The 16,445-nt window shown below is 55.2% G+C and overlaps 1 protein-coding gene across 3 annotated transcripts; it reads left to right on the forward strand.

The window, feature by feature from the left end:
* Positions 1 to 170: 170 nt before the first annotated feature.
* NAT16 (N-acetyltransferase 16 (putative)) lies at positions 171 to 16,169 on the forward strand. Of its 3 annotated transcripts, XM_080979945.1 has the most exons (5): positions 173 to 323; positions 5,604 to 5,744; positions 9,504 to 9,722; positions 12,692 to 12,916; positions 15,554 to 16,167. In XM_080979945.1, the coding sequence occupies exons 3-5, from the start codon at positions 9,534 to 9,536 to the stop codon at positions 16,109 to 16,111; spliced, it is 972 nt and encodes a 323-aa protein (XP_080836071.1). In that variant the 5' UTR covers positions 173 to 323; positions 5,604 to 5,744; positions 9,504 to 9,533; the 3' UTR covers positions 16,112 to 16,167. The 3 variants fall into 3 exon arrangements, with proteins under 3 accessions (XP_080836072.1, XP_080836071.1, XP_080836073.1); XM_080979946.1 differs by lacking the exon at positions 5,604 to 5,744 and having other exon boundaries at positions 171 to 323; positions 15,554 to 16,168; XM_080979947.1 differs by lacking the exons at positions 173 to 323; positions 5,604 to 5,744 and adding an exon at positions 12,053 to 12,245 and having other exon boundaries at positions 9,586 to 9,722; positions 15,554 to 16,169.
* Positions 16,170 to 16,445: the final 276 nt, after the last annotated feature.

Here is a 16,445-nt window from a genome sequence, read left to right on the forward strand (position 1 = left end):
CGCCCTTGTCCCCAAATGCCCTCTCTCCCCACTTTCGCCTCCTCCATCCTCGTCTCTGACGTCGGGAGAGGAGGGAGAGAGCCCCCCCCCCCACCGCGCCGGAGTGATGAACCCCCCGCCGCCCCGGAGGCCAGGAGAGGGCGGGGCTTCCCGGCGGTGGGCGGGGCTTCTCTCCATCTTTATAGGGGGAGGCGGAGGAGGCTTCTCCGCGCGCAGCCTGGGCGAAAAGGGACCGAGGAAGAAGAGGAGGAGGAGGAGAAGACCCACCGACCCAGCCTCGGCTCCCGGCGTCCGCCCGGCTCTCCTCTCCTTGCGCGCAGCAGGTACTGCGGGTTGGGTGGGGGGGGCGCAGCTCACCTCCACCAGCCCAGAATCTCCGCGTTCTTTTTCATTCCGGGAGGGGGAATGAGTTTCTATAGGGCCACCCATTTTACGGAAATCGGTCTCAGGGAGGATTTTCGGGAAGGTGCGCGAAGCGGGTCGCCTGGGGAGAATAGATGGGAGGGGGCCTGGGAGCCGCCCTGATCTTTGAGAGGGAGGGGGGCTGAGCGAGGACTTCCTTCCGTATTTCTCTCCCCCACCCCCAGTCTTGCAGGACCCTCCCGGCATTGTCTTCTTCCCGGCTGCCGATGGGAGTCCCCCCCCCCGTCGAAGTGAGCGACGCCCCCATCACTTCCCCACTGCAAAATCTCTTGGGGAGCCGCTCCTGGCTATGCCCTCCCCCGCCCCTCTTCTGCCAATTAATGCCCCTCCCGGGAATGGCCAGAGATAAGAGGGGGTCCATTTCCGGCCACCGCCTCCCATCTCCTCCGAGAGAAGCCCCTCCCCGCAGGGGGCCCGTGGCTTTGCCTGGGGAGGGGGCCTGTGGTTCGTCCTGTGGGGGGTGGGGGGAAGCGGCGAACAGCCGGCTCGCCCAGAGATGCGCGGCGGCGGCGTGGATCCCCATTGAATTCTCAGGTGCCCCCCTCCCGCTCCGCTTTCTCTCTCCCCCCCTCCCGCCCCACTTCCAGGGGAGGGGTGGTGTTACATTTCCTTTCTTCGTGCCTGCTATTTATAGGGCTGGACATGTGACTTGGGGAGGGGGGGCGTCATCGGCACAGATGGAGCCCAGAGGGGGGGCGAGGGAGGGAGGGATGGGAGATGGAGGGAGGGCGGCCAGGAAAGATGAAGGAGGAGGAGGAGGAGGAGCAGGGCCTCATTGCTACCCCCCCTGCCTCTCCCCCCCCCACTTCAGATCTTTGGGGGGTGGGGAGGGCGATCAGGGATCTCTCTGCGTTGCTGCAAAGCTCCTTGCTCCCTCCCCGCGCCCCCCCCCCCAGCGCCATCTGCTTTATATGGAACTGGTTCAATGCTGGGGAATCGGGGGCGGAGTCTGGTGAGGTGATCGTTTTAATTGGCCCCCCTGGTTAATTTCCATTCCCGTCAGTCTTGGCAGTTCCTGATTAATCCTCGTGAAGATCGATGGGGATTGATTGTGGGGGGTTGGGGAGCGCGGCGCCAGAGGTCACGCCAAGGGTATGGGGGGCGCAGCTTCCCCTCTCTCCCCCCCCCCCGTGCAGGTGGAGGGGGTGCCTCTCCCCACACGTCCTCCCCACACATATCTCTGCCCCATCCCAGCGTAACCCCACAGGGTCATCCGATAGCCAGGGCGCACAACAGGCGGCAGCTCTTCTTCAGATAAACTGCGGAACTCCCTCCGGCAGGAAGCGACCTCGCTGGCTGCGAAAGAGGACCAGGCAAATTCAGGGAAGAGGCTGCGTGTTTCCTGCTTCTCCCTCTGCTGCCGGAATCAGATAACGCAGCGAAAGTCTCTGCGCCAAAGCAGTTTCTAGGAATCGCAAGGCGCTGGGGGGAGAGCGCCCTGAGGGGGCGGGTAGTTGGCCATCCTGAGGATAGGATGCCGCTGGGCCAGACGGGAGCCCTTTGGCCAGTCCAGCTGCGAAGCTCTATTTACTCATTTGTTCATGGAAAGCAGGTCTCCTCCTAGACGCCTTTTGAGGACAGAGTGCCACAAAGGGGGTCCATAGTTGTGGGTAGACACATATAATCAAAGTGGGGCGTGTGGGGTGTTAGGCGAGAGAAAAGGCCTCTGCTGAGGGACATCATTCTGGGGGTAGTTTGTCCACCTTCGGTCCATGAGACCAAGAAGGGGTCCAGCGGTCAAGAAGGCAGTTTCTGCACCTGCTGTGTAGGGAAGTGAGGGGCAAGTGGGCCTGATCCACCTGGGAAGGGAGCCCATGTAGGAGAAGGAAAACTCGGATCCTCAACCTCCGCTGCCGTGTGGGATATCTTCGGGAGAAGAAACGACTAGGGAGTAAACCGTGCACAAATCCACAGTGATGGTTGGAATGTTCCTTGTTCGCCTCCTAGCAGCTCCTGCGGCCAAATCGGTGCCCAATGTCTTGCTCTGCTTTCCTTTGGACCACAACAATGAGGCTGAGAGGGGGGGTCTTGTCATCTGGGCAGCCCAGGACCCCCAGACGCACGACACACGTTTAGCCCCAGAGAGGTCATTTCAGGGCTGCTAATGCAGCCGTTTGACTTCACCCCTGGAGGCAAACTCCATTGTCTCTCGAGACAGACGGGTGCCAGCTGTCGATGACGGTCAAAATCCAAGCCCCAGTGGTGTGCCACTGAGGAGGGGGTGAGGGCTCAGTCCAGGCCAGGGTCAGCAAGAGAGGGGAGATCTCTGTGTGGGTTCAGGACCACCAGCGGAGGCCAAACGGCCAAGTTGCCCTCAGAAGATTCTGCAGAGAGAATGGCTGAGTTTCATAAGAGGCCTGGACATTCATTGCCTGGAGGGCCTGTCCCCCCCCCCCTTTAAAAAGTGTTGCCTCCTGGCAGTTGGAAGGCCAGGTCCACCTTTGGCAGCCATTGCCTCCTTAGGGGCAAAGGGGTTCCCAGCTGTGGAGATGCCACTCTCAGGGCTCACTCGATCCCATCGGCACAAAGGAGCCTCTGTGGACCAGCCGTGGAGGTGGAGGTGTCCCTGTGGGGCTCAGGGGAGAAGAGGTAGACAGGCTCCTCCTCAGGAACTGAATTCGTTTGCTTAGCTTATTGTTAGTCACTGTGGGGCCATCGCTGAGAAGGCCCTGCTGTGTGGCTGGCCTCTCCGCTGAATCTCCTTCACTGGCGGGGGCACTTAAGCAGGCCTGTGATGCAGCTCTCTGGGGGTGTGGTGGGGGCAGGCCTGCATGGGTGCAAGTGCCCCTATAAGTAGCCCATTCCCAAAGCAGACAGCTTTGCCCCTGACGCCCAGAACTGCACAGAGGCCCCTCCTCTGTGTGCCCTTTGCAGGTGAGCAGAAATTCTTCCTTCTTGCCGTGTGTCACATGATTCCTTCCAAGGCCAAGACCTGGCAATGAACGCGGTTCTTTGCCTGGTGGCGTTGGAGATGAGAGCATGGGGGGGGGGGGGAGAACTTGAGATCTCCCTCATGTGAAGCCCCTCCTGCTGCGGGAGCAAACGGATCCCTCTGACCCACCTGCAGGGAGATGGAAAATATGGGTATTTCGAGTGTTTCCGCCTGGTTTTATATTCCAGGCCTCGTTTCTCCCGGGGCCTCTTTCGTCTCCCGGCTGAAGAGGCCTCGAGTTCCGCAGCATGGAATATTCATGATCAGTTGCTGAGGAAACGCGATCCCAGCGTCTCAGGTGCGAGTCCTTACCTGGGTCAAGGGCTTCTGGAGCTCAGGTCCTGCAAGCCAAGGCTGAGCTTGGGTTTCCAGTGTCCCTTGTGGTCACAGGGTGTGTGTGTCCTTGCCACAACCCCACAAAATCAGCCCCTCTTCTGCTTGCTGAGATCCTGCTGTCTTCCTCCATGACCCCTTCACTCACCACCCCCCTGCCAGCCCCAGAGGTCACAATTTGAGGAGAGAGCGAAGCTGCAGTTCCTATTAGAACGACGAATTGTAAAGCTGGAAGGGTCTATGACAGGTGGCACCCCCAACCTCTCTGCTTCCAAACCTCCAAGGAAGGAGAGTCCACCATCTTCTGAGGGAGTTCCTTCGACTGTCGGACAGTTCTTACCATCAGAAAGTTCTTCCTGATGTTTATTCGGAATCTCCCTTCTTATAGTTTGAACCCCTTGATTCAGGGGTTCCTGAAGCAGCAGGAGACAAGCTTGCTCCATCTTCCACGAGAAAAGTCCTCCAGATGTTTGAGCATGGCTCTCATATCACCTCTTAGTCTTCTCTTCTCCAGCCTAAACAGACCCAACTCAACCGTTCCTCTTCAGGCGTGGGAGATTCTCTTGAGTTCCTCTGGCAGAGAGAGGATGGTGTCCGTCAGTAAGGGAAGGCATAGTGCTGCTCTCTTCTGCCTCGGTCAGACCCCACCTGGATTCTTGTGTCTGGTTCTGGGCACCCCAGTTGAAGGATGTTGACAAGCTGGAAGGAGCGCAGAAAAGGGCAAGCAAGACGACGAAAGGCCTGGAAACCAAGCTTTGTGAGGAATGGTTGAAGGAGCTGGGGATGTTTAACTTGGAGAAGAGAAGATGGAGAGTGTGGGATGTGAAACACAAGAGCAGTCAAGTACAACGTTCCTAGAGAGAACATGTTTACACATGGGGAGGAATGTTTGTCCCACCAGCAGGTAAACTTCCTGTTTCCTCCTGGGCTGGGACAGACTTCCTCTGCATGTGACTAGAGGTGGGCATGGCCTCACCTGTGTAGGACAAAAGCACAGGGCAGGGCAGCCATACATGCATCGAAGAAGCAACATCTGCTTAGCCAAAGATGCCCTTTTGGCTTCCAGCCAAGAGAGGACAAAGGGACTGTCTCCTTGTGAGATATGGATCCTCTTGTGAACAGAATGATGTGTGAGTAACCCTTTTTTATACTTTTGTAGAAGACTGTGTCGTGTCTTACCTTTTATGAGGGAATAAGGGGGAAATACCATAATAGTTATTATAGAGGCTTTAGCGAGCCTGAGCAAACGCATCCGCTGCAAGTTTAAAAAGGGGAATGTTACTCTGCTAAAATGCGAACTTGTTAATGCAAGTTGGAAAGGCTATAATCAATCAGTATATCCTCTCCTGCATCCCTGAACATTCCCACAGAGAGGTCATCTGAAGGGATGGCACATGGGAAAAGGAGCCAGCTTGCTTTCTCCTGCTCTGGACTGTAGGACTCAAATCCATGGCTTCAAGTTACAAGAAAGGTGATTCTGACTCAACATCTGGAAGAACTTGGAAGACATTAAGAGCCGTTTTGACAGTGGAACGGTCTCCCCTGGAAGGTGGTGGGCTCTCCTTCCCTGGAGGTTTTTAAGCAGAGGTTGGAGGGCCACCTGGGAGGGATTCTTTGGTGAGGATTTCTGCATTGTGGGGGGGTTGGACTGGATGACCCTTGGGGTGTCCCAACTGTACAATCAACTATATGAGGGGATTGGGAGCTTACATGCCCCCAAGGCATCATCCCATGGCAGAGTGGTGAAATTGTGCGTGTGTGCTTGTGAGAGAGAGAGAGATTGGTCTTATGGAAGCACAGACCTTTTTTGTGTTTTTAAGGTCAGCTAGGAACACTGCTTGCTCCCCAACCCGCTCACCCCAAGCCCGACTGAATCAAAATCCCTTCCCTCATTGTCCTGATTTTGTCTCCAAAGCGCCTGGGTTGAGGCCAGAGGCTGCCAGAGCCAGGAGCACCGCCGCCACCACCACCAGTACAACCAGTACCACCCGTTCCCCACCAGTGAGAGCGTCCCTGGGAGCAGATCAGCCAAGTAACAACGACCCGTAAAGCAGAGGTTTCCTTTGTTTTTGTTTCCATCTGGTGTCGAACTTCTCACAAGTGCCTGTAGCGGCGGCGGGAACAGGGGGTTCAAGGCACAGCGGCTGACTCTGGGAGGGGGGGCTGTGGGGAAGGGCAGGGGGGCCAGTTCTGGATTTGGGGGGAGGGACAGCGAACAGCAGTAGGGCCACATCAACGGGGCTTTTTCTGCAAGAGTCAGGATTGTAATTTGCTGTGCCTTCAAGAAGAGGCTCCCCTGTGGGGGGGAGGCGTTTCCCCCGGCTGCATGTTTTGCTTCCTAATAACATACCTGGGGGACAAACTGTCTAGTTGTAAGCCCCTTCTGGGAAAAGGGAAGCCTGGGGGCACCCCGCTTTCTTAATGCACAACATGGAATGGAACCACCCCCCGACAGTTATCATGGATTTGGCCCACTGGGCACCTTCATTTTTGAGGTGCCAGCGGCAAAATGGGTGGTCTGATAGGACTCAGGTACTGTCTGGAACAAATGGGGTGGGGGACCCTCTCCTAAGTGCAGGAGCTCCGACTTGGTCCCCAGGTTATGGGGATCATGATGTCATACGCCCCACAGCCTCAGAACCCGGCTTCGGGTGGCACCAAAGTTTTGTGCGTGCGCTTTAGTTGGCACCCTCTTCCTAAGCACTTCTTTGATGGGGGGCTGGAGGGCTCTGAAGACATTTTTCAATTTCTCTTAAGTTCCCACGCTTGGCAAATGTGGGGTGGGGTTGGGGGAGCAAGTTCCTAACCTGCAGCTGACAATGCACCTACTTCTGAGTAAACCCACTGGAGTTAAGCAAGGGGGGTCGGGCTGTGGCCGGGACACGATAGGATAGGAGCTGTTTGTTCCCTTGACTTAATACTGCTTCCACCAGAAAATTGGGGTGCAGACCAGGCTTTTCCTGGATGAGAAAAGGCTCCCCCAATTTTTTCCTGTGGATCGATGCTCATTTTGTGGTGGAACAAGGGCTGGGGCCATTGCTTCAACTCCCAAAACAAGGGGGAAGGCTGCCTAAATCAACAAGCTGGGCCTTTTCTCCTTCCCACACCCACTCAGGACAGTCCGAAAACTCACTCTGCCCACCCACCTCTGGGCTTTGCAGCCTTCGCCCCCTTTCAGATAACACAGAACCCTTCAGATTACGACATTCTCGCTTCCTCTGGTCTGGCTGCAGTTACAGCTGCCCACTTAACCAGCCGGTGTGTCAGAACATTAGAAGATTCAGGGCGGGGAAAAGGTTCAGGCAGCACGTAGCCGAACTATATTTCGGCATAGCTGACAGGCCAACGGAAGAGAAAGTGTTGTCATTTAGAACTTGTGGCTCCCAGTAAGTTTCTGAGCATAATTCAAAGGGTTGGTGCTGACCTTGAAAGCCCTAAACGGCCTCAAAGGACCAGTAGACCTGAAGGAGCGTCTCCACCCCCATCGCTCAGCCCGGACACTGAGGTCCAGCTCCAAGGGCCTTCTGGCAGTTCCCTCCCTGCGAGAAGTCAAGTTACAGGGAACCAGGCAGAGGGCCTTCTCGGTGGTGGCGCCCGCCCTGTGGAATGCCCTCCCACCAGATGTCAAAGAGAACAACTACCAGACTTTTAGAAGACATCTGAAGGCAGCCCTGTTCAGGGAAGCTTTTAATGTTTAATAGGTTATTGTATTTTAGTGTTTTGTTGGAAGCCGCCCAGAGTGGCCTGGGAAACCCAGCCAGATGGGCGGGGTATAAATAATAAATTATTATTATTATTGTGGACGTCCAATGTTGGATGATTCAGGACAGAGAAAAGCAAGCCCTTCTCCACGCAACTGCGGAACTCCCTGCCACAAGAGGCAATGGGCACCACCAACTTGGATGGCTGCGAAAGAGGAGGAAGCAAATTTACGGAGGAGGAAAGGTCTGTTTCCTCTCTCCACAGTCGGAGGCTGAATACCAGTGGCTGAAAACCACCTTGGGAGGGGCGGAGAGTGCGGCTCTTGCACTCGGGTCCTGGCTTGGGGGCTTCCCAGTTGAGGCATTGAGTTGTCCCCTGTGAGGGCAGGATGCGGCCGCTTTGGGCCTGATCCAGCAGGTTGTGTTGACATTCTTCTGAAGGTACCCTTCCCCACCTCTCCCTGGGGGTGGGAAGCTTGCAGGAACACAGAGAGGCTAGTTCTGCCCTGGTTAGATCAGGAGAGTGGCCCCCAGGTTATGGGGGGGGGCTCCATGTGGGACGCAGGCTCAGCACACCTGATTTGGGGAGGGTTTTCTGTTGTGACACTTCAGGTAAAATGGACCTTGTTGCCCTGGTGGAGCTTCCAGGGTTACCTGGATTTCTCACCTGACGGGACAATTGGCAGGGAGAGTTTGTGGGGAGGGTGAGAAGGACCAGGAAGAGCACATCTCCATATCCCAGCTGAGTCCTGTTCACACAGTTTGAGTCTCGTTATTCTGGAAAATCAGAAACATGTGATGTCCCATCTTAGTTTCCCCAGTAATCCCAGTTTCTGGAGTGGGTGGGTGTCAATGGATGAACATTATACCTCCGTGAAGAGACCTTACCTTTGCTGACCTCACCTTTCGGAAAAACACACTTTCCCCCCTTTCCTTTTACTTTTTTCTTTTGCCTTGAAACGTTTGTTTTTCCTGCAAACATGATTTGGATGAAGCGGCAACAGCGAAGGGTTTGGCTTTGACACACCGGCCTTAAGGAACAAAGGCAGCCCATAATAAGACGTCTGCTTGTTTGTATTTTGTATGCGCCCTAAAAAACATTCCGGTCCGGAATGGCATCTTAAGGTGTGGCTCTGTGGAGGGGGGGAAACGCGTCTCAAAACAACCAGGTAGAAAGAAGAGCCACAGAGAGGAACTGTAAACAAGAATTTTTTGGGTGGGTGGGGAGGAATCATACTCTAGAAGCTAACCCTCCCCATCACCTCCAAAAGCCCTGTGCACAAGAAATATTTTTGCAGTGTGTGTGTGTCTGTGTGTCTGTGTGTGTGTGTGAGAGAGAGAGACAGACAGACCAACTGACCCCAGGCAGTGGTGGGCAGAAGCCCAGAGCCTGGGATGTGTGCAGTGCTAAACATGGCCTGCCCCACATTCCCCTCTTCTTGATCTCCCAAGGGGGGAGATTCAGAACGGATACCAGGAAGATTCCTCACGCAGCACTAATTAGACTGTGGAACTCCCTCCCACAAGAGCCACCAACTTGGAAAGAGGATCGGACAAATTCACGGAGGAGGAGAAGAAGCCCATCATGGGCTCTGGGCCTCAACGGTCTCCCTCCTGGGTCAGAGGCAGCAGATGCCAGTCTCTGGATGGGGCGAGCTCAGCTCTCACACTCGAATCCCATAACAGGCACCCAGGAGAACAGGAGGCTGGACAGTTCCTGCCTCGCAGGAATTGCACTAGACGACCATCGGGGTCCCTTCCGACTCTCCAATTCTAGATGGGCCATTTGCCTGATCCGGCAGGGATCACAGAACTGTGGAAGTGGAAGGGACCCAAGGGTCATCTATCCCAACCCCCTCCAGGGCAGGGACCGGACCTAAATGCCCCACTGCCAGGCCGGTCCCTTTTGGATTTGGGACCTGTGGGTTTCGGTGGGCGGGGGCCACGTCTCCCCCTCCCTCCCCAGGCAGCAAAGCGCCTGGAGTGCTGCCCCCTTCCTTGCCCTTCTGTGTCTGTCTAACCGGCTTGTTTTCAGAGGCCCCTGGCGCTTGGGGACCCCCGGCCAGCGCAGAGACCCCCCAGGGTGGTTTTCATGGAGGTTTATCTCCCTGCAGCCGCACAAGTCTGTAGCCTCGCGTGTAGACATGAAGCTGGAGAGACCCAGTGCCGATTCGCAGCTGGAGTTTGTGGTTGCCACCGAGAAGGAGTTTGAGGAGATCCTGGCCATGTCGAAGGGCATCTACGGGGGGCTGGACTACCTCCCCAGCCGCTACCATGCCTGGATCCGGGAGCCCAACCGCACCGTCGTGCTGGCCAAGAAGAACGGAGCTGTGGTGAGAGCGGTGGGGGGGCGGGCCGGCCAGATGCATCCTCTCCCCCCTCCCAGGGCCCCCACGGTGGTCCCTGGGAGGCTGGGGGGAGAGGACCTCTGCCACCTGGGGGGCTGAAATGGGTGGGGGGGTCGTCTTGGTGGGTGCTGCTATGGAGCAACTCGGACTAAGTCGCTGCCTGACAGGATCCTTGCATTGCAGCGGGTTGGGCTGGATGACCACATGGGGTCCCTTGCAACTCTTATGGTTCTAGCCTTACTGTTGTTGATTTCCTGCATGGGAAATAGGAACGGCAGTAAGCAGAAGCAAAACCCCTCAGAGCCTGCAAATGAAATTTAGCAGAGGCTCCTTGCAGGGAGGGTTGAGCAAGATGACCTTTGGGGGTCCCTTCCAATTCTACAGTTCCCACGATTCATTGCAGGTTTTTAAGGAGAGGCCAGGTGCTTCAGTTGTGATTCCTGCGTCTCCAGGCTTGGGCTGGATGACCTTTAGGGGTCCCTCTCTATGATTCTGCAAAGAAAAAAAAGGAAAAAGGTGATCTATAACCACAAAACCACCATGGAGGTGATTCAAATGATATAGTATCTCTGGCAGGCTAGGGATCAATAGGAAAAGAGCCATTGCGCAACCACATTTGAAATAATAGGATGTGCCGTTCTGGATGCCTCACCCCAAAATGGATATCGCAGAGTTGGAGAAAGAAGAGAGCAGCCAAAGCGATCGAGGGAGATGAGCGACTCCCCTGTACAGGGAAGGTTGCTGCGTTTGGGACTTTAGAGAGCAGGTGAAATTATGCAGAGCGAGGAGAAAGGGGAGCGAAAAAGGCTTTCCTCCCTCTCTCCTAACGCAGGAACCCGTGATCACCCGGGGGAGCTGGTGCTGGCGATTCAGGGCAGAGAGAAGGAAGCCGCTTTTCATACAGGACACAGATAACCTATGGCTGCCAACTCGGATGGCTTTAAAAGAGGACTGGAGAAATTCATGCCTAGGCATCTGGATCCCAGCTGCTGGAATCTGCAAGAGGGCATTCGGAACCTGGGTTCGAATCCTGATTGTGGGTTTCCTTTTGGGGCACCTGTTTGGCCCCCGGATGCTGGACTAGTGGGGCCCCCACTGGCCTGATCCAGCTTCCTCAGGGGTCTCCTGGCCTCCTTACGCTTGGGGGAGGCAAACTGCATTTCCACGGCCCCGATCCAGGCAGATCTTCCGAGGAAGCGCTTGCTCCCGCGATCTTCCGTGCCTTTTGCTCCATAGCAGGGTCCTGAGCAGCCCGAGACCTCCTGGCGCCCCCTCCCACTTCTGTGTCCCTGGTGCCAGCTTCAGGGGGGGCAGAGAAAAGGGGTCCTTTGTGGCCCACCCCCCAGGTCGCACTCTTCACACACGTTGGGTTTGGGGTGGGGAAATTGGGGGAGCCTGGAGCTTATGGGTAAGTCTGTCGCACACGCGTGTGTAACGCCGGCACCGCAACTGGACGTGGCTTTCACACTCACCCCCTCCTCGTCCGGGGGGGGGGTTCCAGGAAAGGGGGGGGGGAAGCGGCTGAGAAAGGGAGCCAAACTCCATTCAAAATCTGCCGCCAGCCGATTCTGCCAATTTAAGCGGGAGCCTAAATGCTACAGGATGGATGCGATTGGACCCCCCTAGCCTTAATTGCATTTGGTAAGGGCAATGTGTGTGGGGGAGCACACCCCCTCCAAATTATGGGATGTTTCCCAAAATCTGCAAATCTCAAACACCTACAGGTCATCCTGCACGAAATCTTAGTCTGGACTGTTTGGGGGAGAGACTATTTGGGGGAGAGAAAGGCTTATAGCCTTTCTCTCTGTGGGCCGTTAGATGGTCCAATTATTATTATTATTATTATTATTATTATTATTATTATTAGGTCCTGAGGAGGCTGTATCCCTCCAAGGCAAGGGTTGGGCATTAAAGCCCTCGCTTGCTGGGGTCACCTGCGGATGGAAAGAGGTTGGCACGCCTTCCATCGCCCCTCCCTCAGCCCAAACCCACAGGCCCGCTTAACGGTGACTCCTGGGCTGGGCTAGATGACCTTGGGGAACCCCTCCCAACTGCAATTCCTCCAGTTCCGGTGCCTGGGCGTTCCTCACCCTCTTTCTCTCTCTCTCTTTCTCTCTCTCCCGTCTACTGATGATTTAATGGGATTCTGTTTCCAGCTTCATTCTGGACTTTTCCTTTCTCTCTCTCTCTCTCTCTCTCTGCCTCTCTCTCTCTTTCTCTCTCTCTCTATTATTTTTTTAAATAATTTTTTTTTAAAAGAAAAAAAAAGCAATGGATAAAAACCGAATGATTTTCGCTGGATTTTATTCACGTAGGTGTGTGGGGGATCAGGCCCCCCGTCCAGGAAGGTGGCGGGGCTCCCTCGGAGGAAGCGTGGAGGGGCTGCTGCGGCGCGGATCCTAAATCCTTACAGTTCGGCCTCAGGACCCAAGTTTCCAAAATAAATGTCTCCCTCTTTCTGTGTCTCTGCTCTTGAGACCCCCGTAGCGTAAAGGGCCCCGTCCAATGGTACTAGTATGATCAGCTTACTCTGTGATCTTCCCTATATATGAATATATATCTATATATATAAACCCCTCTATATGCCTGTATATTTTTGTTGTTGTTCTCTTTTCATGTAATTGCTTAAAAATGTGTGCCAACGCTTGGCATTTGAACAGCGGTCTCCCCCCACCCCAGACCTCTCTCTCTGCCTCCCTCCTTGCCCAACCCCCCTCTAGCCCAACCCCACCTGCCCTCCTCCCTCACCTAACTTTGTTTAATTAACGCCACCATTTTTTTCCAATTACAGATTTTTTCAAGATTGTAGGTGACTTGGTGCAGCGCACTAAGGGTTAAACTCTCTGCTCTCTCCCCTTCCCCCTCCTCCTCCCCCCCACCGTATATCTCCCCCTCCCCATCCCTCCCATTTCCTCCCCCCAACCCAACCCAACCCAACCCAACCCAACAACCAGATTGGGCTCCAGTCGGTCTACATCATCGACGCCGGGGAGACGGCTCTGGTGGAGGGTCTCCGCGTGGCCCCCTGGGAGCGAGGGAAAGGGGTGGCTGGAGTCCTCCAGCGCTTCTGCTCAGAGATGGTCAAGGAGAAGCACCCCGAGGTCAAGGTGTCGCGCTTGACCCGGGACGACAAGCTGGGACCCAAAGACTTCAAGAAGTACCGTGTCATTGCCAAGCAGGTGAGGGAGCCGCGTGGACAGAGGTACGCCGTCCCCGTGACAGAGCACAGGGAGGGAGGGAGGAACTCTGCGCATGCACAGAGTCACTGGGGATCAAGCCTGGCTGGCAGGGGAGCTCCCAGGGCTTGGACTGGGCGACCCAATGCAGTGTTACCTCGGGTTACAGATGCTTCAGGTTACAGATGCTTCAGGTTACAGACTCTGCTAACCCAGAAATAGTGCTTCAGGTTAAGAACTTTGCTTCAGGATGAGAACAGAAATCGTGCTCCAGCGGCACGGCGGCAGCAGGAGGCCCCATTAGCTAAAGTGGTGCTTCAGGTTAAGAACAGTTTCAGGTTAAGTACAGACCTCCGGAACAAAGTACGTACCCAGTGGTACCACTGTACTAAGAGATCACAGAATTGTAAAGTTGTGATTGTAGGGATGTGAATAGATGCTGAGAGCGCGTTAGAGATTATCTTTCCTTCCTTGTGAGTTCAGCAGAGAGCATCCCTTTGCAGCTTAGAGAGGCAGGTTTTAAGCCAGGGGTCAGAAAACCTTTTTGACAGGGGGCTGGTCCACTGTCCCTCAGACCTTGTGGGGGGCCGGACTATATTTTTTTAGGGGGGATGGATGAATTCCTATGCCCCACAAATAACCCAGAGATGCATTTTAAATAAAGGACACCTTCTACTCATGTAAAAACGCGCAGATTCCTGGACCACCCGCAGGCCAGATTTAGAAGGCGATTGGGCCCTGATCCAGCCCCTGGGCCTTAGGTTGCCTACCCATGTTTTAGGCTTTCGGTTTAAGCGATCCTGGATTGCTTTAAGGCGGACTGGTTTTTCCTGGTATTTGCCCCTTTTCTCCCCTTAAAATAATATTGCACACAAACAATCTTGTAAAAAGAGCATTTACAGTCGTACCTTGGTTCTCAAACGCCTTGGTACTCATCTGTTTTGGCTCCTGAACGCCGCAAACCTGGAAGTGAGTGTTCCAGTTTCCAAACTTTTTTTGGAAGCTGAACCTACGATGCGTCTTCCATGGCTTCCAATTTAGTGCAAGAAGCTCCTGCAAAAAAATGGAAGCCATACCTTGGTTTTCGAACATTTTCCAGATGTTCGAATGGATTCCGTTCAAGAAGCAAGGTACGACTGTACTCTTGTTGAAGAGTAAATGATACAGCAGCTTTGTTCAGGCCGGCTTAAAATGCTAATTCAGTTTCCAAGACATCCTTCAGTCCAGCTTAAAGCGATGTCTGAGCTCTGGAGCTCAGACATGCAGATGTTCTCAAGTTGTTGACTTGTTGGGAAGAGAGAAGAAAGAGGATATGCCCAGGCAGGTGGGAGAAGATACATGGCTTTGCCCCCCACCCTGTCAGGGCACAGAGGGGGTGTCCCTCACAGAGTCCTCTCTACCAAACCTACAGGAAAACTCTGTGAGCTTCAGCGCCCACCATGTGCCTATCTAGCAAACCTGAATCACTGGTTTGACTGCATTGCATTGTGTCCTTTCCTACTGCATCAAGGTGTGGTGTGCTGGTTTGACATCAACTAATAGGAAGTGCCTACAGAGGGTGGTGAATACAGCACAATATATTATGGGCTGTCCTGTGAATCCGCTGGTTGACATCGCGGAAGAACGTTGCCTCAGGAGAGTGAGGAAAACCCTCAGGGACGATTCACACCCTGGCCGGCACTTTCTGGATCTCCTGCCCTCGGGCAGAAGATACAGAAGCATGATTAGTTGCGCCAACAGGGTAAAGAACAGCTTCTATCCGTGGGCTGTTAGGCTGCTGAATGAAAAGATAACAACAGGGCAACGGACTTTCGGGTTTGGTGGGTGTGCATCAGTAAACGAGGGGAATTAAGACAAAGAGAGCTGAGTGTGGGGGTGCTTATGTAATCTCACTGTATACAAGTTGTAAAAGTGACAATCAAGTATTTCAATACCCCACAGGAAGGGAACCCCAGGATCATCTAGTCCAACCCCCTGCAATGCAGAAATGTGCAGCTGGCCAATATGGGGATTGAACCCACAGCCTTGGCATTATTGGCACCAGGCTCTAACCCACACAGCTATCCTGCAGTTCTATGACTCCAGGGGCCCGTCCCAGAGTGGAGCGAGGGGTGGTGCTTTCTGAAGAGGCTGAGGCAGCCTTCTGGGTCTTTGAACCTGTGTCAAATAGGTTCTGGGGAGCAGCTGCCAGCTGCCCCCCATCCCAAGTGGGGGACTCTGGGCTTTCAAATTTCAGTGGTGCCAAAATTTGGCACATCTTGCCTTCCATCGTGAGAGCCCTTTGTTGTGGCAGCCTCTCAGCTTAAGAACCCGGTTTGGGCAAACCAGCCGTGTCCCCTCTTCCCATGCGTGTTTCAGGACTGAGGTCAGGCCCCAAGTGGGTGGGGTGGGGAGACTGCAAGGAGAGAGCTGTGGGGTGAGGCTGTCTCTGTCTCTGCAGATAGAGCTGCCTTCAGTTGGCCTATGGTCCTGGGTTGCTTGTGGTCAGATCCCGAGAAAGAACTCTCTGATTCCATCTCAGGACCTTTCCAGGTGAGGAGACTGCCTTCTCCTCCATCACAACGTGGTGGAACTTCTCCTCCTTCTCCTGCTCTGAATTCTCCTTCTCCTCCTCCCCTTCCTCTTCCTTCCTCTCTCCAGGGGATCCTGCTGGTGCGCTTCGATGCCCAAGAGCTCCTCTCCCGCCTTGACGCTGTGGTGCTGGCTCTGGCTGAGGGCGGCTTCTGCCCAGAGCCGTCCGAGCTCCTCCTGGAGAGCGAGGTCCCCGAGGTGGTCCTGCAGGAGTCCTTCCAGAGGGAGGTTCTGCCCAACCAGACCATCATCCAAGACTGGCAACCCTTCAAGGCCACCGCCAGCAACCTGGGCCTGCTGATGAAGAAGGACCTCTGCTGGGTGGTCGACCAGAAGGCCCGCCCCACTGTGGCCACCCTCAGCACCCGGCCCTTCCCCATCCCGCTGGGAGAGGACTGGTTCTACCTCAACATCGACGCCTTCGGGCGCGACCTGGCGCACGTCAAGAGCCAGCTGCTACACCACCTGCGCCTCCAGGTGCCGGCCGCCCAGCAGGGGAAGGTCATGTGCCAGCTCTTCCTGGAGCCGGCCCTGTGGTTAGACATGGCCACCTTCTGCCAATCGGCCCTGGGCCTCGAGCTGGCCAAGGACTACACCGAACAGTACCTGCTGGAGTCCGACATCTGAGGGGTTGGGGGAGGCCAAGGGGGCAGCGGTGGGGGGCTCAGGGGTGGGGGGGAGATGGAGGAGCGGTGGGGCCCCCTCCTCCCCTCCCTCCCTCCCTCCCTCCCTCCCCCCTCCCCCCTCCCCTGCAACGCAGCACTTTCTGAGCCTTTTAACATTTTATCCTGGAAATACTTGGTTACCCTGACCCAAACCCAGTGCCCCCCCCACCTCCACGTAGAGGATGAAACCCCAGTTCTCCCTTCCTTCCCTGGGCAGCAGTTAGCAATGTGGGGGGTTCCGTCCAGGGAGCTGGATGGGGCAGCAGCAGAGAAATTGGGGGTGGCAGGCTTGGAGG

Source organism: Podarcis pityusensis, assembly GCF_964106645.2.
Source record: "Podarcis pityusensis genome assembly, chromosome: 13".
Classification (NCBI taxonomy): Eukaryota; Metazoa; Chordata; class Lepidosauria; order Squamata; family Lacertidae; genus Podarcis; species Podarcis pityusensis.

What these genes read in the sequence shown, in the direction of transcription:
- NAT16 (XM_080979946.1), top strand. Translation starts at nt 9,534, where the DNA reads ATGAAGCTGGAGAGACCCAGTGCCGATTCGCAGCTGGAGTTTGTGGTT. An exon ending in CCAAGAAGAACGGAGCTGTG is followed by an intron (nt 9,723 to 12,691) that starts GTGAGAGCGGTG and finishes CCCAACAACCAG; the next exon opens with ATTGGGCTCCAGTCGGTCTA. An exon ending in ACCGTGTCATTGCCAAGCAG is followed by an intron (nt 12,917 to 15,553) that starts GTGAGGGAGCCG and finishes TCCTCTCTCCAG; the next exon opens with GGGATCCTGCTGGTGCGCTT.